Source organism: Staurois parvus, unplaced genomic scaffold (genome assembly GCF_062004578.1).
Source record: "Staurois parvus isolate SC_StPar_1 unplaced genomic scaffold, SC_StPar_1.0 ptg000579l, whole genome shotgun sequence".
Taxonomy (NCBI): Eukaryota; Metazoa; Chordata; class Amphibia; order Anura; family Ranidae; genus Staurois; species Staurois parvus.
The window spans coordinates 1,627,209-1,650,859 of NW_028318375.1; the positions used below are offsets into that span (position 1 = coordinate 1,627,209).

Consider the following 23,651-nt stretch of genomic DNA (forward strand, 5'->3'; position numbering starts at 1 on the left):
TTGTAGTAGGTGACACCCCGTTTAACATAGACCATATTGTTAATAGTTATAGGGTTTTATTGAATTAATGAGACTCTTATCATGCAGTAGAGTGTCTTGCTGAGTTAATTGAAACTGCATAGATTACATAAATGGTATTAATGAACTTTGACTGCCTGATGCTCCAGCTTTAATAAAGACTGCTTGGTGGGCTAAATGAACACAGGCATATAAAGAACAGGTTCAATTTTGCGAGCCTACAGGCTGTTGACAAAGAGAAAACTTTACCTCTGCTTTCTTTTTTCTTCTTTTGTTTTTCTGTTTGCTGCAGCCTTAACCCCTATAGTGAAGTAGAAACAGGCACCTCTTGTCTATGTTTATTTTTTTTCCTTTTTAATATGCATGCTAATATACCTTTGCCACTTAATTAATGCTGTTCCTACTGATGAGTTACAGGGATTAACCATAATTAAAGAAAAAAAAGCACCTGGTGGTAGTTGTTGATTGGCTATATTCCAGTATGGAGTTTGTTCTTTATATTTCTATGTATTCACTTAACTCTTAAAAAGACCATAGGCTTAATGATGCTGTGACAGGCTGAGTAGAGTTTTGATGTGTAATTTTATTTGGCAGTGAGTGCCAGTATAATATTAGCAGTAAATAGGTGCAGCATACTTCGAGGGTTGCTAGAAGCAGGGGCTTGTCTTTTAACTGTCTTTTCTATAGCGTGAAGAGCTTTAAAAGAGAAATAAACTGAGAAAGAACAGGATTGCCCACTCACAAAGAAATAATCCGTCTAAAAATGGAATGGTAGGTGTATTGTGACACTGACAGACAGAATAGCAACAAAAAATTCAAAAGCAATGCATGTCTAACAAATTAGGCACTGATTTGCATGTTCATGAGGGAAATAAGTATTTGATCCCCTATCATTCAGCAGGATTTTTGGCTACCAGGTGTCTTTCATACAGGTAACAAGCTGAGATTAGAAGCAGTCTCTTAAAGGGAGTGCTGCTAATCTAATTTTGTTACCTGTATAAAAGACACCTGTCCACAGGAGCAATCAAACAATCAGATTCCAAACTCTCCCTCTCCACCATGGCAAAGACCAAAGAGCTGTCCAAGGATGTCAGGGACAAGATTGTAGACCTACACAAGGCTGGACTGGGCTACCAAACTATCGCCAAGCAGCTTGGGGAAAAGGTGACAACAGTTGGTGCAATCATTCGCACATGGAAGAAACACAAAACAACTGTCAGTCTCCCTAGGTCTGGTGCACCATGCAAGATCTCACCTCGTGAAGTGTTGATCATGAGAACAGTGAGGAATCATCCCAGAACTACATGTGAGGATCTTGTCAATGATCTCCAGGCAGCTGGGACCAGTCACCTAGAAAACAATCGATAACAGACTACACAGACAAGGATTTAAATTCTGCAGTGCCCGCAAGGTCCCTCTGCTCAAGAAAGCACATGTCCAGGCCCATCTGAAGTTTTACACTGAACATCTGAATGATGCAGAAGAGGACTGGTTGAAAGTGTTGTGGTCAGATGAGACCAAAATCGAGCTCTTTGGCATCAACTCAACTCGCCGTGTTTGGAGGAGGAGGAATGCTGCCTATGACCCCAAGAACACCATCCCAACTGTCAAACATGTTGGTGGAAATATTCTGCTTTTAGGGTGTTTTTCTGATAAGGGGACAGGACAACTGCACCATATCAAAGTGACGATGGACGGGGCAATGTACCATCAAATCTTGGGTGAGAACCTTCTTCCCTCAGCCAGGGCATTGAAAATGGGTCGTGGATGGGTGTTCCAGCATGACAATGATACAAAACACATGGCCAAGGCAACAAAGGAGTGGCTCAAGAAGAAGCACACTAAGGTCCTGGAGTGGCCTAGCCAGTCTCCAGACCTTAATCTGATTGAAAATCTGTGGATGGAGCTCAAGGTTCGAGTTGCCAAACATCAGCCACCAAACCTTAATGACTTGGAGCGGATCTGCCAAGAGGAGTGGGCCAAAATCCCTCCTGAGATGTGTGCAAACCTGGTGGCCAACTACAGGAAACGTCTGACCTCTGTGATTGCCAACAAGAGATTTGCCACCAAGAACTATGTCATGTTTTGTGAAGGGGATCCAATACTTATTTTCTTCATGAACATGCAAATCAGTGCATAATTTGTTAGACGTGCATTTCTTTTGAATTTTTTGTTGCTATTTTGTCTCTGTGTCACAGTACACCTACCATTCGATTTTTAGACTGTTCATTTCTTTGTGAGTGGGCAAACATTTAAAATCAACAGGGGATCAAATACTTATTTCCTTCGCTGTATATACTGTAGGCACAGGACTGTCTAGGCACACTCACATACCACAAAGTGTACTGCTGTCTTTCAGGAGGAATTCCATACAAAAGGTAGAACTTTCAGGGTGCTGCTTTGACACAGTTAACATTTCTAGATCTTCCTTATAACATAGCAAATCTTCATTTAGAAACATAGAAAAGTAATGGTAACAAAAAGATGAAGTGGTCTTCTGAGTGTGCCTGTGTATAGACTTGTGTTTGTCTTAAGAATGTTTAAACTCACATATGTGCAGATTGGATGCGGTTTGAACCGCATCCAATCCACATGACATGTGAAATAACATTTCTTCCTATGGTGCCTGTTCACATATTCGGTGCACTGGCAGGGTAGATTGAAAAAGAGTCCTGTATGATTTTTGAGCAGTGTGATCTGGTTCAGGTGTGGATTACAGGCTATTGACATCTATGGGAACCATTTCTAAACTGCACATGTCATCAGTTGTGAACAGGATACAATCCTGACCTGAACCTGACCTAAACCTGACCTGAACTGCTGAACAACTACTGTGTCAATTAGCTGTAAAAGTTGAGCTTCAATCCGCAACGCACAAGTGTGAATCCAGCCTTTGGCCTCCTTCATAAGGCGGTTACCTGCATATACTGCGTTTCAGTGGTAAGAACCAGCAGATTCCTGGTGCTGGAATGACAGGTGTATGCGAAAAGCAGCAGCTGCTCAGCCTATGCAATGTAATGACAGGCTGATGACAGCTGTTACCATTCTCATGTAGCCACACACCAAGTGGTTACATGCAGTTAGGGACAGATGCCTGAGCCTGTACACAGCCAGATGCATCCATGTTCAGAATAAATTTTATTAGGTACTGGGAATTTCATAATGGCTCTTGTAGTAAGGCTCTGTCCATTCTAAACAACCCATATACATGCTAACACCTTCTATCTTTGCATGCCCAGACCCTGATTCTATCTAGTATGCCATGGATAGTGTTGGGACTGTTGGCAAACATGGCCTTGGGACAAGAGACTGTCACTTTAGTGACACAAATAAAACACTGCCAGTTGAACATTTCAAACTTGACTTACCTTTGAACAATTTTATTTTGAGATTATATTTTGCAGCACTAACAATACCCTGAAAAAAATCTTCATCCTATCCTGATGTCCAGTATGTAATGCCCCATACATTTTGAAAGACAGCTTGGATTGCATTCAAGATCCAACTATCTCTAGATTATGTCTTTGGATGCAACCTGTAACATAAACATGAATACCTGGAACAAGGTAGATGGCGGAAGCTAGGAGCAGATACCAGTGCTAGGGAAAACAATTACAACACTGGATAGATGTTTCAAAGAATAATATATACCAAGATTTGAGAAGGCATTTTTGTTGGTCCACGGATTAGTTACTTCATCAATGACAAGTGGTTCAATGATCAAAGCACTCAAAAATGTTTAGAATTTTCTTGGCAACTACAGAGCAGCAACTTACATTCAACCGGTTGATAAACTTCTTACAGCATGTCAAGCGCAACATGTCACTGAAGAAATCTAGGTGCGGTCAGTGACAAACGTGAAATTTTCCACCATGACATTGCCACAGTGGAAAAATGGTGTCGGGGCAACTTGAATCTATTAATGCTAACATACTATTGTTGGACACTGCAGCAAGATGCAACAGACGCAAACAAAAATCAGTCGCAAAATACTTTTAGTTCTTTTGAACTCATGCAGCATGTTAAAAACTGAACACAAATAAAATGCATTTAATCACATAATGTTTTCAAGGAGTCCATTATAATCCCCCAAAAATTTTTGGGAAGCAAAACTTTAAAAACAAAATTGGTGTCCAGTGCAGTTATAAACAATGTTTTAACCTGCTTTAGGCCACATACACACTGGACAGATGTCCAAAGCGCAGGTAACCTGGACAAGGCATACATTCCTGAATGCATATGAAATGTGAGCACCACTTGGAAAAGTGTGCAGCCACAGCATATTATGGCTTGTAATAGACTTTAGCTGGCTGCAGGCAATGGGGCTGGATGCTACACCTGTGCCTTCTGGGTCCATGTAACTGCCAGGATTAGTCATACGAGGCTAAACACCCAGTGTGAATGAGGCCTTAGGGTAGTGATACATACTTAGTCACCTTTGGGAATGTTTTCAGAGCCTAGATCACATGACTATAGCCACCTTTAAATATATCTGGTAACACTTTATTCATTGATTATATAAACTAGCAAAGATGTGTAGAGAAAATTCATAGAACTGCTATTATGCACTTGCTCTTGTGTAGTGATCATTTATAAATAGCTTAATAAAGCACACTGGTTTAATTTTATTTAATTAGTTTTCATCTAAAGATTTTTGCAGAGCAAATTATATATTGATTTCAAAACAGCTGAATTTGCATATATTCAAAGTTTAGGACTATAAATATACAATGCTGAGTACCATTAGGTTATTAAGTTTAAATTATATTCATACAAAGCTGTCCTATTATATATTCATTTTACCATTTTGCATACTTTTAAAAAATAGGTTTATGGCTGTCTTACCAAATGGAGCCCCAGATGGCTTGGGAAATTGTCTATGATGGGTATAACTAGGGCTCCAGGGGAACACAAGACCATGAACAGGAATGTCTGATGCTTTGTGTACTAGTTCTAAGGTCTGGTCAGAGAAAGAGAGGGGTGAGTTTCCTAGCCAGTGCTCTTAACTACTTGCCAACCGCAGATAGCCGAATGACGGCTACACTGCGGCCGGCTAGTTCTGGGAGGGCACCATATGACGTCCTCCCAGAATGCGCTCTCCTGCGTGCCCCCGGGGGCGCGCCCCCGGCGATCTCCATGATCGCTGTGTCCTACGGACACAGCTGATCACGTGATGTGGTGAAAGGCCAATCACAGCAGCCTTTTACCATGTGATCAGCCGCGTCCAATGACACGCAATTGCCGGTTCTCGGCTGCACTTTCCTCACACTGTCAGGTGAGAAAAGTACTGCCGAGAACCGGCAGTTGTCAGAGCAGGGATCGGCACCAATCATCAGGACACTGTTGATCAGTGCCTTGATGTTCGGTGCCCAGCAGTGCCACCCACCAGTTCCGCCCACCTGTGCCCAGCAGGGCGCCCACCTGTGCCATCCAGCAGTGCCATACACCTGTGCCCAGAAGTGCCACCTACCTGTGCCCAGCATTGCTACCCACCTGTGCCCACCCACCTGCGCCCACCAGTGCCACCAAGCTGTGCCACCCAGCAGTACCCATCAGTGCTGCCAGTCAGTGCCACCAGTCCGTGCCCAGCAGTTGTGCCAGTCAGTGCCCAGCAGTTGCGCCAGTCAGAACCCAGCAGTGGTGCCAGTCAGTGCCACCTATCAGTGCTGTTTATCAGTGCCGCCTATCCGTGACACCTCATTAGTGCTGCCTATCAGTGCCTCCTATCCTTGCCACCTCATTAGTGCTGCCTATCAGTGCCGCCTATTATTGCCCATCAGTGCTGCCTCATCAACGCACATCAGTGAAGGAGAAAAATTACCTGTTTGAAAAATGTTATAATAGAAACAAAGAAACTTTTTTTTTTCCTTCAAATTTCTTGCACTTTTTTTGTTTATAGCGCAAAAAGTAAAAGTGCAAGTGTCCAGTGGAAATTAAATACCACCAAAAGAAAGCTCTAAAAACAATCTTGCATGACCACGCAATTGTCAATCAAAATGCGACAGTGCTGAAAGCTGAAAATTGGCCTGGTAAAGAAGGGGGTATAAGTGCCCGGTAGGCATGAAAATGTGTTGTATTTCCTCTAATAGATGTTGTTCCTATATTGTAAGCACCATCTAGTGACCATAATGTGTTTATTTCCTGGCAAATTTTTGTTGTGATTGTGTGGATGTTTGTTACAAATGTATAGCGAACACTTTATACACAGAATCACATGGGCTGAAGGTGTGCCTTGTCAGAATTGCTTTGGTGGATTTGTGAAATCGACATTATGGGTGGTGAAAGTTGGTGTTGAGGATCCCCATCTCTGTTTAGAGATTGTTGCTCCAATTTGATGCAGGTGGACACTTTTACCACTCCTATGGACCAGTTGTCACTGCTTGTAGGTGTGCAGGCTGCTCATCAGTTGTCTTGGTCTGTATTTAACTGCTTGCTTTATGTTTGTCTTTTATTTAGGGAATGCATGAATTGTTGGCGCCTATATTGTTTATACTCCATTGTGATCATCAGGCATTCATGCACGCAAGTGAAGCTGCGCAGCCCAGGTGAGAATATATCTGCTTATATACCATGTTTGAAGAGGATTTTATCCCACTGTGTTTTTTATTATTTGATTTGGGATAAAGGAGGGAGGGTTAGAGCCTCTGTTATGTTTTTTTGCCGTGTGTTAGGAGATCTTCCACCACTTTCTGTCAGGACAAGACATGAGGGAAATTTTTTTTCAATGTGGACACAGACAAAAACAACATACGCATTTTAGGGAAGAGGGTAGAACATCTGACATTGTTTTGATGGAAGTCTGCAACTTTCTTTTCCCTGTGACAACTGTACCCCTCATTTGTTGTACAGGTGTCACAGGATGGAAAGTGAGGTAAAGACTCCCATGTATTGCCAGAGAAAGAAATAAAAACTTGAAAGAAATGTTTACTCTTGCCCACTCTACGCAAAAATAAACCAAAAAAAAATGGTTGGAATTAGGCATTAGCATAAATGTACATGCATGTGAAAGATAGTAAAGATGTGATAGATATGAAGATGTGGTCAAATAATTACATGTCTTAAAGAAAAGCTGAAGTTTCTTAGATTAATTTTAGATTCTTAGAGCTGTTAATACTAAGATAGCCCAAACCAGCCCTATTCCTTAGACTGAATGCTTCTTGGTTGCACTTATTAACCCCTTGCTGATGGTCCTTCAAGCGGTTGTTAACATCGGAAGTTGAGCTTCCCAATCATTGGATCACTGTGATTGGCTCTTGCAGCGATCACATGATTGGGAGCCTATCTTGGCTCCTGATCGGAAACAGTCTCTGGTTGCTGCCAGAGACATCTTAGTCACAATGCTGGGAGCGAGCTCACTGAGCGCTTCAAGCTTAAAAACATGTCACATATATGCTGTTCCATGAAAAAAAAAAGTCCACCTCTGGTATGCTGAATATCTGTTTGATCTGAGTCAGAAAGTGTTAAAGAAGAGCTAAGCTCAGGAAGCTGTGCCAAAAAAAAAATCTAATCAGAGAACAAAGCACTAGCTTCCCTGCAGCCGATCTCTTCCCTATTACTGACTTACCATGTTTTGTTCTGCACTGTGTTCCTTTGTCGAGTCAGCCATCTTGATAGAGGCAGTGTTTTGCTTTCTCCTGTCAGAGCCTCTATCAAGGAGAACAGTGAGCAGCACGTAATATAACCAAATCTCACTCTAAAGCTCCTGAGACCTAGAAGTCAGAGCGAACAGTGCCTTAGATCTCATACTTCAGATATACGGCTAAGAGGTTGTAGGCACGGGAATGCCTAGGCGCACAGATACCTTTTAGGTGTACTGCTACTTTTCAGGATGAATACCAGAGAATATATAGATTTTTCGGGGTTCTGCTGAGGCATAATTAACATTTCTAGATGTTTCCTATAAAAGAACAAATATTTTTTGAGTTCAGGGTCACGTTAAGTATTACTTAACCACCTCCCGTCTGGCCATTGTATATAAACGGCCGGACGGTGGCAGTGCATGGGCGGGTGGCCATTTATAAATGGCCTCCCCGCCCCCTGCTTTTGCGTGCTCCCTGGGAGCGCACAGCACCGCGATCTGCTGCCTGCTGTGTCCTCAAGACACAGTGGAACACCAATCGCCATACGGAACCTCTGTGCGAGGTCCCGATCATGTGATCACTGATTGGCCTATTAGTGATCATATGCAGAGTAGTAAGCAAGATGTCACTTCTGACATCATTGCTTACTACGTGTGAAATCTGTGAATGATCACAGAGGTCACATGGTACAAGGTTATTCACAACCTCCTTGTGCCATGTGACAACCTGTGACATCACAGCTTACACAGTAGTTCTCAATGGCTGCAAGAATGCAGCCAGAGAGAAGGAGAAATGGTTGCTTTTACAGCCTTTATGGGTGTAAAAGCAATTAGTGTAAGAAAAAAAAAAAAAAAATCTTCATCACCCCCACAAGTAGTACAGTGTCACCATGGTGACACTGTACTGCTTAGGTGACAGTATGTAAAAAAAAAAAACACACACAAATAATATAAAAAATAAAATAAAAATGTAAAAAAAAGTTTAAAAATTATAATTTTTGGTTATAAACTAATTTTTTTTTTCTTTTACTAAAAAGATAACAGAATACATCTTGGCCAAGATTTATGATGAAATATTATTTATTTGCAAACTTTTATAAGAAAAACACTTTTTTTTTAATTTTTGGACATTTTAATTTACATAACAAAAAAAATAAAAATCCCAGTGGTGATTAAATACCACCAAAATAAAGCTTTATCTGTCTCAAAAAATGATAAATAAATTCATATGGATACAGTGTTGCATGACCATGCAATTGTCATTCAAAGTGTGATAGCATTGAAAGCTATAAATTGGCCTGGACAGGAAGGGGGTAAAAGTGTCCGGACTTGAAGTGGTTAAGAATTGACGCCTCCCTTTTGAAATAAAGCTGTTACATAACACATATGTAAGAGAAGTTTCTACATATTACGTGGCAGGAAAATTTATAAACTTAACTAGTTTTAGTTTAAAAAATTTATTTTTTAAATGTATTTTGGTGTAAATTTTTTAAATTGTCATTCGCCTTCTTGTTTTGGATGATAGCTTTTTAGCACAATAAGTGTTACAATGTCATGTTTATTTTCATGAGAAAGGTTACCCAAAACACAGCTCATTATCATGAAAACTAGTGTTTTGTGTTTGGACTGGTCTTAAAGTTGAACTGTAATCACTGGTCTGCAAATGTCTAAAACATCGCTAAGCCATTTTGTGTTTGCCATACAATGGACATAAATCAGGCATCTCCAGGTATCAGAAAACTTGCCATGGGTTTATGTTTTGTCAACAGCTATAGATGGCTAATACACCATTGTTTGCACAGTAGTAATAGACATTCAAGTGATGAAAAGGATTGTGGGAAAATATTATCAAAAAAGATTTTATTTATTTTAAACCGACCTGTCTGCAGATAGCATATTATCCATAGATGGGTAATGTTCTTTCTGCCTTTAATATATTCATCATATTTATATTATTATTTTTCTTATTTGAAGTAGCATAGTGGACTGGATGCCTTCTTCTCAAATTCTTTGCTTATCTGGCAGTAATAAATGCCAATGGTTAGGTACCATTGATTAATGTTACTTCATTTATTCTTCACTAATAACAAGAGGATTAATGATTGCCACAGGTGCTTGGAAGAAAAAGCTGCTTTTTATTTCCTCTGTTCCAAAACAAGCGTCTGAAAAATAACTATTCTTTTGTAATATAGAAGATACTGGCATTTCTGAATTTTATCTGAAAAAGCTTATTAATATGTATATTTCCAAACAAAAAAAAAACTTTTTTTATGGAGAATTATAGAGGATGTTCATTTTTCTTGTAGCACTGAAGGAAAAGATAATGGATATAGCAAAGACACATCTATGCAGAGTTACTTCTTTCTAAATATTAGTACAGATTCCATCCATTATTTTTTTTTTGCAGATGAGAAAGTAAATGCGGTCATTTGATTAATATCCCTGGTCATTGTTTTTGTTTTCTTTGTCACTGTAACCAGGCCGGCCCTAGGGTGGCTGTGAGCGTGTATTGTATCACATTGCTCCCGCAGACCACTGCCACCATACTGTCCCCACTGCAATTGGTGTGCAGTATATAGATAAGCTGTGAAAACTGCATTATTAGTAAATTTTGTTTAACTTAATGAAATGATGACAGTCCCCTCTGAGGCTCTCCTCAGCTGTAAGTCTTTCAGTATAGAGATACTCATGCTACAGCCACATTTCAGATACAGGAGACTTAAATACAAAAAGGATGGTGGCTGGTCAAAGTTCTGCATATAGTCTAGTAAGATTTTCTTTCCCCTCTGATCTAAAATTTAAATTTAGAAATAACGTTTCACTCTTTCTCCCTAAATCTCTTACTGTGGGAATGATGTGCTTCTTAACAGATTTTTGCTGTATGATTGTATTAAACAAGTATTATGTCTATATTTTTTTTCTTCAGTGAAGAAATGAAGGTTCTGTTGAATCCTGATTACCTGGAACATGATGCCTAGTAAGTGTAAAACCTCTCTGTAATAATCTCCTGGGATCCATGAGATCCTTTGGTCCTTATTTAGAAGGCTTCATCAAATAGCCCAGACTATTCTTTCTAGAATTGACCTCTAGGTCCACAGACTGGTAGTATAGTAAGGTTGTGCAAAGTCAAAAACTGTCATGTTTTTTTTTCCCCTACTATTTGACATAATTGACTAGCAAGATAGCTATAAGGTGAATATATTTCAGAGTTGAGGGGAGTCAAAATACTCACTATAGTTTAAGAAGCATAAAACCATACCTGCTTTCTGTCATTTGTTGGTCTATACCAGTGGTGATCAACTTAAAAATAATAGAGGGCCTCAACTGCAGCCCCTGCCACTTCAGAAGGATAACACATTAGTAGTACCTTGCATTGAGTGGTACTTTTTAAAACAAGTGGACTGTAATGCACTTTAATGTTTGAAATTTTTGTTTCTGCTGAACCTTTTGCCAGTGGCTTCAATAAAAAAACCCAACATTGGTGTCAATGACCACAAAAAAAGTCTGTAGCATTGGGTTCAACGACATTGTTATTAACCACCTCCCAAAGTTGGTGCTCAGTAGCAGTGCTATTTAACCTCCCCATTATTGGTTAGTGTGGTATTTTTTTTAACACACACCACTCCCCTGATCCACTGGTGGTCAGTACAGTGTGCACTAAAAAATATTGTACTGCGTTATATGTTTCCAAGGGTAGCCACGGCACCCTAGGTTTGAAGTAAATGCTCATCCACATTGAAATCCATAGAAATCCAAAACTTGCTTAGCAGCACTCACGGGTCTTGCAGAAGAGGAAGATCAAAAATAGCAGTATTTTTATTGCCAACATTTTGATGAAGCTCAGTCCATCTTTCACAAGACGTCTTGAGAAAGATGGACTAAGCTTCATCAAAACATTGACAATAAAAATACTTGTTTTTGATCTTCCTCTTCTGCAAGACCCGTAAGTGCCTGTAAACCAGTTTTGGATTTATGTGCTGTATTATAGGTATACCTGTGTTGAGGAGCCATTGAAAATGAATGCACTGCAACACATTAGTGCATATTAAGTATTTTTGTTTTCTAAATTGTATATTTTATTCATATTTTCTCTCTCGACACACCCCAAGTTGCTATATTGATTGTGCCAGAGGGTGAGGTGATATATAACTAAACTGCAGTATGGTTTCATATTTACATATTTTTATACATATGTGTACATTCTGAGCATGCTAAATTTCGCCTTTGGTAATATAGATATTATTTTTCTAGTGCCTTGTTTTCAAACCTTATGGGAAGCGCAGAGCCTTGGTTCTCTACATACGAGCAGGATTCTCGTAAGGTAAGAAACAAACTTCCATCCTTTAAATGTCATAATTATATTTCTGCATATCTTTCATTTACTTGCATTGATTTTATTTTCTTTTAAACTGCTTAGTAGCAGCTTCCTACAGTTCAGCCTTCGTGGTAAACCACAGGCAGAAAAAAGTAGCCAATATAAATTTGAGGTTTTTTTAACAACATTCTTTTGTCATCGAATAAACAAAGAGCATTTGAAAAATAAGGATGAACTGTCTACTCGTGTAAATAAAAATAGCATTAAAGTTGGTCCTGCATACAATGGAATGAAGGAGGTGGATATTTTTTTTTTAAAAAGCTATTTTTCTGTTAGTTCCCTGATTGTGGAGGCAGCATGTGTTAAACTTAGTGTGCTCATCCTGTGCCATTCTTCTTTATACCACCCTATATGTTAGACATGAACCCAGTCATACACACCCTAAAGCTGAGTGAGAACCCTGCATTATTCCCAGTTCTACTTGACAGTGATATATAGAGAATGCTGGCAAAGTAGCTAAAATTGTTTTAATATACTGATATTTTTTATTGCATATGAACTGTATTAGACAGTCTATATTAAAACAAAAAATGGTACTTTGAATCAGGAACTTTCCTACTAGTCATTGAGGCTAAACATCAGATAACCAATGGAGAGGCTCAGAAAGCAAGAGGGTTGTGGTTGTCAGTGATCAAAACCTCTGTTTTTTGTTTTTCTCTTATATGCTCAGTTAGAATTGGTTTACCTTAAAGTTTAGATTTTGCCAAAGCAGTACAATTTTTTCCTGCTGGGATCTTCTGTCACAGGAAAGGTCCCGCACTGCAATCTTTCCTTCCTACCTTTTCGAGAGACAACCTTCTCTTCAGTTTTATGCAGCTCCTCCCCATGACAGGCGACTACACCTGTCCTCCAGCTTCCATGTGTCCCTGCTCCTGCAGCCTCCTGAGATATGAGACAACAGTATTCCAGGAGGCTGCAGGAGCAGAGCACAGCATTCTCACCTAGGTGAGAAGAAAGGCATTGGGGTAAGCCAGAGCCTATATATATATATATTGCAAAGGGAGGAAAGGTCTGTTTTGAGAGTGAAGGTCCACTTTATGTTCTTATAAAACATTATTTCATTGTCAACAATGCTTGTGGGTACTGACCAATATATCATTGCGGTGGGTCTACCAGAGACCCTAGCTGTCTCATTGGCTGAGACTGTAATATAATGGGCCTAGGGGAGCTGACAAATCCCAAGCTAACTCAAACCTGACCGTTGGCCATTGACAATATAACTAATAGTGGTAATTTTCTTCTGCGTTATGAACCTAGATTATTATGATTTGTTCACTTTGAGTTTTTCTTAACAAATTTTCTGAATGTATGGCATGCTTCCTAAAGCTCATTATTATCTTTTCTGTTGCATTGCAGGAAAAAGATGCAAAGATCTCAACTTTACCATTTGCAAGACCTCAAGACATTGGGCCTTCTATTGCTATTGTCACAAAGGTCAACAATATTCAAGACCATCTGCTGAAGAAACATGACATAGAATTATTTATGCACCTCAACAGACTGGAAATTGCCCCTCAGATTTATGGATTGTGAGTACATGAAAAAAGTAGAAGTTATACTTTTTAACTATGTGTGCAGTGATTGTACCAAACATTTTTAAAATCTGGGAAAGAAATCTTTGAAAAAAAGTGAACCCAACCTAAGAAATAAGATAACTCCCCTATTTGATGCTCCCTACCCAAACGTAAAATAAAGACCATATATTTACTTACTATTTACAATATGGAGGTCTCCGCTCCATACCAGCATCTGGCTGCTTTCCCAATACCTGTGAACCAGGAGCAGCATCTGTGTGAAGTATAGGTACTGATTGGTTGAAACAACAGGAAGAGTACAACCAGTCATTTACAGTGATTGGTGGACTCTTACCAGACCACTCAGATGCTTATATCTCATGGGCAGATATCACCAACTTTATGCACTGCAATTATGTGAAATTACAGCTTTCAGTCCTGGTAAAAGTCTTATGCTGCCTTGTGATTGGATGTTAATTATTTTCGCTTTATTACATTTGCACAGTCACTAGATCTGCACTGTGATAGCTTGAGCAATAGCTAGCAGAACCAAAACTCATCTTACATAATACAGGCTGACTGTACATCTACTTTTTGATCTTCCAGCAACTATGCAGTGCAAAGACCTACTGGGTTGGATTCAAAATTGAGTAGTTAAGAGAAGTCCTTAAACGAGATTATACATAAGTAGTAAAGGCAGAATGTATTTGTTCTTAAGAAATTCCGCCTTCTCCCTCTTCCTACCCTTCCTGTATGGCCTGTACTAAAAAAACAGCAGTGTACATACCTTTTTTTTAATCGAATATCTCCGCAAACTACTCTACCTCTTTAGAGTAACCCCGGTGATGATTCCTAGCTTTAGTCTTTATTTCGTACAAAACAAAATAATGCTGCTAAAATGGGGTTTCACAGGACCAAGAGTTAACAAAACCACACAATAGGAAGGAGGGAAGAGAAAGAAATTTCTTTGTGGGGCTTAATGAGTGTAATGTGATGCAGTAGCAATTCCCACATTAAATTGGTTACCCCAAATCTACTACACCCCACTTGTTAGCACCTGGCCCTGAAACAATTCTTAGCGGTATGGGATGTCTCTTATCTCATTTGCCTTTGCCTACATGAAGAAATTGGAAAAGGAACTAGGGAAGGTAATTAATGAGGTTGACTAAAATTAAATATGGACCCTCCACTGTAAAAAGTTCTACTATCATATAGTAACTGCCTTGGAGATTTCATTTAAAGTTCTCATATGATGGTATTACTCTTAGCTTTCATAGATAAATATGCTTCTGATATATCCTCACAATGCTTTTGACAGTGCCAGCAGGAAGGCGCATACTATATATTTGGTGGTCTTGCTCTAAGGTACAAAGAATTTGGATAACTCCTTATTTAAAGTGGTTGTAAACCTCAGACATGAAATATGACCAAAATACATCCATCTATGGTGTGTGCTTGCCTCAGTCCATAGCACTAAGTGTCATTTCTGTCTGCTGTCTCGTTCCTCTGCTATCTGCATGAGCCACTTCTGACAAATTTTCCTGACACCAAGAGAAAAAAGGTAATGGGAGGGAACTCCAGCACACAGCCTGTGATTGAAAGTCTCAGTTCTGTTCCTGTGTGCTTTGTAAAGAGGGCGGTATTCCTTCCCTTTAATCAGCTCCCAGCTGTCCTCACTAAGCTCTGCAGAATGTAACTTCAGCTTTCCACCCCAGCTTTTTGAAAGCTCAGACAAATTGTTAAAGTTTTGTTATTTGTAGCCTATAGAGAAAAGAGGGATGCAGATAAACAGGGACAACTTTTGTAGGAGTATTTGTTTAATCTCTATACATCACCTGATGTCAGTCACTTCACTGGATATACCATATGTAAGGGTTTACAACCACTTTACAACAATATAAGAAGGAACCTCTAGTGGGGACCTACTGGACAAGTCCATACATTAAATACTAAAAGCAGTGAGCAAACTTATCAGCTTCACATTTAGCACAACCAGACAAACCATAGCTCACTTGTGAAAATTCCCTGTGTAACCTTCTTAGACACCAAAAATAGATTGCGTGGCATTTTAAATAAAGACTGTTCTCAATCACTCAAGAAACGCAGAAAGTTTTGAAAAATCGGGTTCCTATAGATGAACTATGCAAAATCAGATGAGGCACCTCTGCGCATCTAAATGCAGTTGGTACTACTCTAGGGTCAGGGGTTTAAACTTTCCTGCCTCCTATGCACTACAATCCACTTGTCCTTCCCTCCCTTATGTCATTTCAATTGTTTAACAGAGTTATTTCTCTCCCTTCTATATACCCCTTTATCTCTATTTCTTCGTCCTTTTTTCCTCTAAATTTAAATAGTAAAACAAGTTCCACACCACATTTCATAATTTGTGTTCAGCACCTTACATTCCCTCTCCCAGCTGAAACTACATGAATGTTTAGAATCTAGGGCCTGTCTGTTTGGAAGGAAACGAGTCTAACAACTCCATAACACTAAGTAGGCCACAATTGGAACATCATTTTTAAAAGCCGCACTTTGTGTATATTTGTATATATGGCCTTCATTATATACTATGCAACCTTATTTACTTGTTGCCAAACTCTCTTGCCGATGAGATTCTTTATTACTATGTTTTTGAAGTATTATGTTCACTTTTTTTTTTTTTAAACTCAATAAATATAACATAAAAGAGGAAAAAAACAAATGGAAGGAATTAAAAAAGGAAGTCTATGAGAGGTTGCAAATATCAGAAGGTATTACATTTTCACATTAGTTAGCATACATGCACTTAAAGTAGTATTAAACCAGAAAGTAAAAAAATATATTAAATTGCAGCTTAGCAATTCTTAAATGTGGTTGCTGCATTAGTTTTCTTCTTAGGCTTTTTTTTCCCTATATTTTCACCTGGTGATCTGGCCAGTAGGTCTGTTGTTTTTCAACAGAACAAGCTGCCCTGCAGATTCCAATTAAAGGGTTTAGATAACTATCTAACACTGACAGGGGTGCTTATAGTAGTCAGCTTTTATATATGTAAAACCTTTATCCCAAAAGGAAAAAAAGACTCTTACTGTAGCTGCTGGGGGAAAAACACTGTTTGCTATAACTGATTTTAAAGTGGTAGCTGGAGTTTGGCCTCAGTTTGTTAGTGTATCTAAATCTGCAAGTTCATCTAATACTACCCTCCCACCAGACTGACATTACTGCTGTCCAAAGGTGCCCCATGTGCCTCTTCATCCAGAGTGGAGGCAGTATAATGCAGGAGGTGTGTTACTGGTCAAATTACCAGGTGAAAATAAGGAAAAAAGCCTAAAGAAAAGACAATTAAAACAGCTATCATGTATAAGAATTCGTATACTGCAATATATTTTATTTTTGGTTTGGGGTTTAATACCATTTTGCAACGCCGCTTGGTCCACTTTAAAACAGAGTGAACAAAGGCAATTCATTTCCTGCCTGATTCAAGAGGGTCAGCTAATTTACATATTAGTCCACCTCCCAGCTCAGACAAAATTCTTATTTCAGCTATAAACCATTTTGTCTTTAGTAGCTACAGAAAACTTTATCCAGAATTATACACAGAGCCTGTTTTTGAGATAGATGTTTCATACACTAATATTGGCAAAAGGTAAAGGAGAATGTTTGGCGTGCCTCTTATAGTCATAGATATCCCTACTGTAAAACAATCTGCCCTGCCCAAGTTATATGCCAGTATGATTTATTACTAGGTCCTCGGTGCTCCTTAATGGATATTATTGGAAAAAATATTAAGTCTGCTATTAATGGAGTGGACCTAATGCAAATGTAAGAGCTGCTTAATTTGTGCAAGGAGATTGCATAAACCTTTTGAAGGTTTTACATTCTGCTGCTGCTCATAAAGCCATATAGGTATTGTGTTTGCTTTTTTTTTTTAATTCTTTATTTATTAAGACCCGGAACATTGCAGAATACAAAGTTACAGCAACATTTTGGTATACATACTGTAATCATGGCAAGCATATCAATAATATAAGGAAAATACATTCCATGACATAAGTAAGAATGAGAGATGGAATATATATCAGCAGAGGGCCACTATGTAATGGGAGGGTTAAGGTTACAATTGCTCCCAGGCATAGTTTTCAAATTGGTGGTGGGGAAGAAAGAAAGTAAAGGGTGTATAGGAAGTGGTGTGTGATATGAATCTAGCAGACATTGGGGGTTTGGTACGGGGTAGAGAGTGGGCGTTGTATGGGTCAAGGGTGAAAGTATAGCAGGATATGGGATGATGATTAAAGGACAGCTCCAGGGTTAGGGAACTGATGAAGATGGTGGGTACAGGGGGTGGGGGTTAAGAGTAGAGGACATAGGTGATGGGGATACTGGGATACTAGAGAGGAAACTGTTGGGAATGTAGGATCCCTCTGGAGTGCAGTAAGAGAAGGAGATATGAATCCGTGGTCTTCATGCATTAGAACTTTGCCCTCATCTGAGAAAGGCAGTGCAATAGAACCGCATGTTGCAGATTGTTTTGAGAAGAAAGAAAAAGGCCTTTCATATGTCTAATTTCCTCAGCTTTATTTAACCACACTCCAAAGGTGACATTAAATCGCTTCATTTCTATGGAATACAAGATTTGGCAGCATTGAGAAGGTGTCAAAAGATAGATTTCTGGTAAGTTTTCACAGGGATCTGAGCACTATGTAGTAGGAAAAAAGGGCTCCTTTGGGAGACATTAATCCATCATTTTTGTGAAATCCTAATAACACTAACATGTTTCTATATTTGAAGGATGAAGCCCTGTTCAGAGTGGCATCACCAACATTGGTCTATAACATTTGGGCAAATTTTGTGAAGAGTAGAGAAAAGAAAACATATAGGAGATCAAGAGAGGCCACCCTTGAAGAATTTTGATCTCAATAAAGCTTAGTGGTTTGGTTACATTACGGTCGGTACTCCTTCAAAGCCTCTTCAAGGGTGGCCTCTCTTTGTCCCCTATATGTTTTTTTCTCTATTCACATTTATGGCTTTGGAGGTACCCCACTGTAAAATATACGGTGAGTCGGTGACCTATGAATAGTAATCGCATGTTGAGATCTCCCCTAAGGGGGATACATACCTGTCTTTAGCATTTATTTTATTTCTTTATTTATCAAAATTTGTGAAGAGTAGTTAGTGTACTATACCCCCTGGTTAGAATTTTAAATTTGGTTCCTTGGAGTTTTGAACAAATAAAAGATTTAGTGAAAAGTGTAGAATTTTCTGGCATTGTGAGATTCTTGTGAAACCAATAACTGTAGGTCTTCTTCCTGTGATGTCAAAAGAGGGTTTATATCCCTCTTTTGGTGCAGCAGTGCAGGTGTGGAGGATGTACCAATAGTACCTAAGGGGACCCGAATCAGATAACAGAGGTGTTCAGAGTGTTAACTGAGAGAAAGATGCTGAATGTGACAAATTGGTAAGGAGGTAACAATAGGAGTTGAATGCCTTCACTGTGTTCACAACTGTACCTTACCTTAGCAGTAAAATTAAGGTGGGTAATTTAAGGCAGATGGGTGCAGAGCTGGGAACTACGGTACATCAAAAAGACAATAAGGCTGAGTTCCTAAAGAAATATACTGATAATACAGATGCCTCCAAAATCTGAAATAACTCAAAGGAGGCCAATAATGTACAGTGAAGGAAATTTTGAATGTTTGTCCACTCACAAAGAAACAATCAGTCTAAAAATCAAATGGTAGGTGTATTGTAACACTGAGAGCCAGAATAGCAACACAAAATTCAAAAGAAATGCATGTCTAATAAATGATGCACTGATTTGCATGTTCATGAGGGAAATAAGTATTTGATCCCCTATCATTCAGCAGGATTTCTGGCTGCCAGGTGTCTTTCATACAGGTAACAAGCTGAGATTAGAAGCAGTCTCTTAAAGGGAGTGCTGCTAATCTCATTTTATTACCTGTATAAAAGACACCTGTCCACGGGAGCAATCAACCAATCAGATTCCAAACTCTCCACCATGGCAAAGACCTAAGAACTGTCCAAGGATGTCAGGGACAAGATTGTAGACCTACACAAGGCTGGACTGGGCTACCAAACTATCACCAAACAGCTGAGGAATCATCCCAGAACTACACATGAGGATCTTGTCAATGATCTCCAGGCAGCTGGGACCACAGTCACCAAGAAAACAATTGTTAACACGCTACGCCGACATGGATTGAAATCCTGCAGTGCCCGCAAGGTCCCTCTGCTCAAGAAAGCACATGTCCAGGCCCGTCTGAAGTTTGGCACTGAACATCTGAATGATGCAGGGGAGGACCGGTTGAAAGTGTTGTGGTCAGATGAGACCAAAATCAAGCTCTTTGGCATCAATTCAACTCACCGTGTTTGGAAGAGGAGGAATGCTGCCTATGACCCCAAGAACACCATCCCAAGTATCAAACATGGTGGTGGAAACATTCTGCTTTGGGGGTGTTTTTCTGCTAAGGGGACAGGACAACTGCGCTGCATCAAAGGGAGGATGGAGGGGGAATGTACCGTCAAACCTTGGGTGAGAACCTTCTTCCCTCAGCCAGGGCATTGAAAATAGGTCGTGGATGGGTGTTCCAGCATGACAATGACCCAAAACACACGGCCAAGGCAACAAAAGAATGGCTCAAGAAGAAGCACATCAAGGTCCTGGAGTAGCCTAGCCAGTCTCCAGACCTTGATCTGATTAAAAATCTGTGGAGGGAGCTGAAAGTTCGAGTTGCCAAACGTCAGCCACCAAACCTTACTGACTTGGAGCAGATCTGCCAAGAGGAGTGGGCCAAAATCCCTCCTGAGATGTGTTCAAACCTGGTGGCCAACTACAGGAAACGTCTGACCTCTGTGATTGCCAACAAGGGATTTGCCACCAAGTACTATGTCATGTTTTGTGAAGGGGATCAAATACTTATTTCCCTCATGAACATGCAAATCAGTGCATAATTTGTTAGATATGCATTTCCTTTGAATTTTTTGTTGCTATTCTGTCTCTCAGTGTTACAATACACCTACCATTCTGACCGTTACCACCGATCATGTCTTTGTGAGTGGGCAAACATTAAAAATCAGCAGGGGATCAAATACTTATTTGGTCAGCATTGCTGGTTTCTCCTTTAAAAATGCTAGTTTCTTGGCCATCATGCTGATCTACAGTTGCAAGAAAAAGTGCTTTTTGATGCATAGACTTAGAACAACAATAGCAGATCAAACATTCCAGCTTTCTAATCTGCATGCGTGTTCCAGGTTAGTGACTCTAAAAGCATTTTAGACGATGGTCTTCATGTAGGCAGGTGCCCATTGATGACTTTGTCTCTTGCTATGGTCTACAAGAAGCCATCTTGGGGAGGACAGCAATCCTGTTCGATACTGAAATCTTGTGACAACTGTGGTGTCGTTTGGGCATGCCTGCAGCATGTAAGACCGTTAGAGAACCCCGCTGACTAGGGACAGAATAGGTGTAGTGCAGGGAGATGTTCCTGATGAGAAGGGACACAATAGAGTTCCCTTGCAGTGTGTACCTGCATTCCGGGAACCCAGGATAGGATCTCCAGACAGCCTCTTACAGCAGGAACCTGCACAATTAGTACCATATAACAGTGTCACCACCCCTTTATGGTAACGTTCCTCAGGTGTCTATATTTGTGAATCACTCTGCTTGTACCTCCCATATCAGTGAACTGCAGTATCCTGTTTTAAGTGACAAGTTAAATAAACCGTTCTTCGAGTGTATGGTGCTTACTCCCAAACTGGATACTCTCATTAGTTCCCACCTATAGACACTCATTGATAGATAGCCCTGAGTATGCTCAACATCGCTCCTATGAGGAAGCACAGAAGGTCAGATGCTCCCCCATAGCTGGACGTGCTAGGTAGGTCCAAGGGTTCTTATCAAGAGAAATTGTCACTTCACTCATTTAGGGTTTATTTTAAAACTATGATTACTTTTGGTTTAATTAGTTATTTGGACTGGGATAAAAACATTTTTACCCATATACAGTACATATGAGGCAACTGGACTGTTTTATTGTCACATAATAATAAAGGTTTTACTAGTTAGCTACAGGGGAACTTTTAAATTCCTGTTCCCCATTGCTTTGAATGGGGGGTGTGCATTCCTGTGTTAAGGGTTCATTCTGCCTATAAGTGAAGTTTTAGCTATAGATTGAGTCAGCACCTGGCTTTACTTCACTCAGCCATAACATTATGACCACTGAGGAGCAAAGTTAATAACATTGATTCTTTTATTAAAATGGCATCTGAAAGTGGGTAGGAACATGTTGGCCCCAAAGTTGAATTGTTGAAAGTAGAAAAAATGGGCCAGCGTACGGATTTGAGCGACTTTGACAAAGGCCAAATTATAATGCCTGGACGACTGGATCTGCAGTGGTCAGGATCTACCAAAAGTTGTCCTAGAAATCAAAACTTGTGACAGGGTCATGGGCGGCCAAGGCTAATTGATGCATATGGAGAGCGAAGGCTGGCCCGTGTTGTGCAATCCAATAGAAGAGCTACTGCAGATCAAATTGCTGAAAAAGTTCCTGCTATGAGCACATGAGCATCGGAACTGGACCACAGAGCAATAGAAGAAGGAATCTTCAAAGTGTTTACTTGGCCTCCAAATTCTCCAGATCTCATTCCAATCTCGCATCTATGGGATGTCCTGGAAAAACAAGTGCGATCCATCAACACCCTACCTCACAGTTTAAAAGATCTGCTACTGATGGCTTGGTGCCAGATACCACAGCATACCTCCAGAGGTCTAGTGAAGTCCATGCCTCAACAGGGTCAGGGATGTTTTGGCAGAAAAAGGGGGACCTACTAAGTATTAGGTAGGCAGTCATGTAATTGTGGGTTGTCATAGTGTTATGGCTGGTCAGTGTATATTTGTCTTGGGTACTCAGTCTAAAGTGAAGATTTTAGTTTTTGGTGAACTCACTCTGATGGAGGGGTCTTGTGTAGATAGGGAGGTTTCAGTATAATGAGTAACAATGAAGAGGTTAATTAAAAATTATTTATTTGCTGTTACAGCTATTTTGAGTTGTTTCCCTGAAGAAGTCAGAGCCCTTAGGGTTTTTTTTGCTTTTTAATAAAATAAACAGTGGTTACCTGTAAGTACAATATGTATAGGATAGACACATTTTTTCCCCGGTATGCAAATAAACCTCATTTTAATTATAATCTCTTTGCTCTAGGCAGAGTGCACTCTACAATTTAAATAATTTACAAAATATGAACTTACAAAAAATACATGTAATTATCCAAAAAGAATAGTATATAATTCTGCACTAATTTGTGTATTTTACAGACTACTCCTGATTTAATGCTTCAATCAAATTAATAGCCAATCTTGAATTTGATTGGAATCAGCAATAGTTTGCCATCTCTTGTTATATGACTCTGCTGTATGCCTAGAATGTACAATGAGTTATTAGAGAGAGTGTCTGATTCCTTTCTTTTAAATTAGAGGTTGCAGAAAATGTACTTTCTCCACATGGGCAGACATACAGAAGTAGCTTTTTTTTTTATAATTACAGTTTGTAGAGATTTTATTTTTACAGCAGCTTACATCTTTTACTGATTTGGCAACACATGTGCAATACAAATAAAGATGTTTGGGAATGTTTCCACTGTTCAATGTGGTCATATAGGTCTCCAAACTAGTGCTTCTTTTTTGTTTTATATATTTTTTTATATTTATATTTTTTTCTACTATGTCATCACATATTTAATTTCTTTTGTAAAAAATGAAAAAAAAAGAGAAATATGCAGTATTTTATTATCTACATCATAAGTGCTTCTGTGAATGATTTTACTACTGTATGTTATCAAATATTTGTTATTATTATTATACAGGATTTGTATAGCACCAACAGTTTGCACAGTGCTTTATCATATAAAGAGAGACAGTACAGTTACAATACAATAAAAAAAGAGGATTAAGAGGGTCCTATTTATAAAAGCTTAAAATCTAATAATTTAATAAAATAAAAAAGAAATACAGTATGTAGTTTACATACATCTACATCAAAAGTTTCTGTAAATTATAGCAGTAAGAGTGCAAAAAAAAAGTGTAAACTCCATTTATCAGAACACTTCATATGTACATAGGGCACATGTACTGTGAAAAGTATCAAACAAAAAATCGCGATAAGCAAGCATTTTT

The 23,651-nt window shown here is 39.3% G+C and overlaps 1 protein-coding gene across 4 annotated transcripts in view; it reads left to right on the forward strand.

Moving 5' to 3' along the window:
- Window positions 1–23,651, forward strand: part of TBC1D5 (TBC1 domain family member 5) — a 766,435-nt gene that overhangs the window by 485,140 nt on the left and 257,644 nt on the right. For all 4 annotated transcript variants that reach the window (XM_089692221.1, XM_089692220.1, XM_089692223.1 and 1 more), the window contains exons 11-14: window positions 6,475–6,563; window positions 10,524–10,574; window positions 11,849–11,918; window positions 13,329–13,501. In XM_089692221.1, coding sequence (XP_089548347.1) covers window positions 6,475–6,563; window positions 10,524–10,574; window positions 11,849–11,918; window positions 13,329–13,501 — 383 coding nt within the window. The remainder of the gene's footprint in view (window positions 1–6,474; window positions 6,564–10,523; window positions 10,575–11,848; window positions 11,919–13,328; window positions 13,502–23,651) is intronic.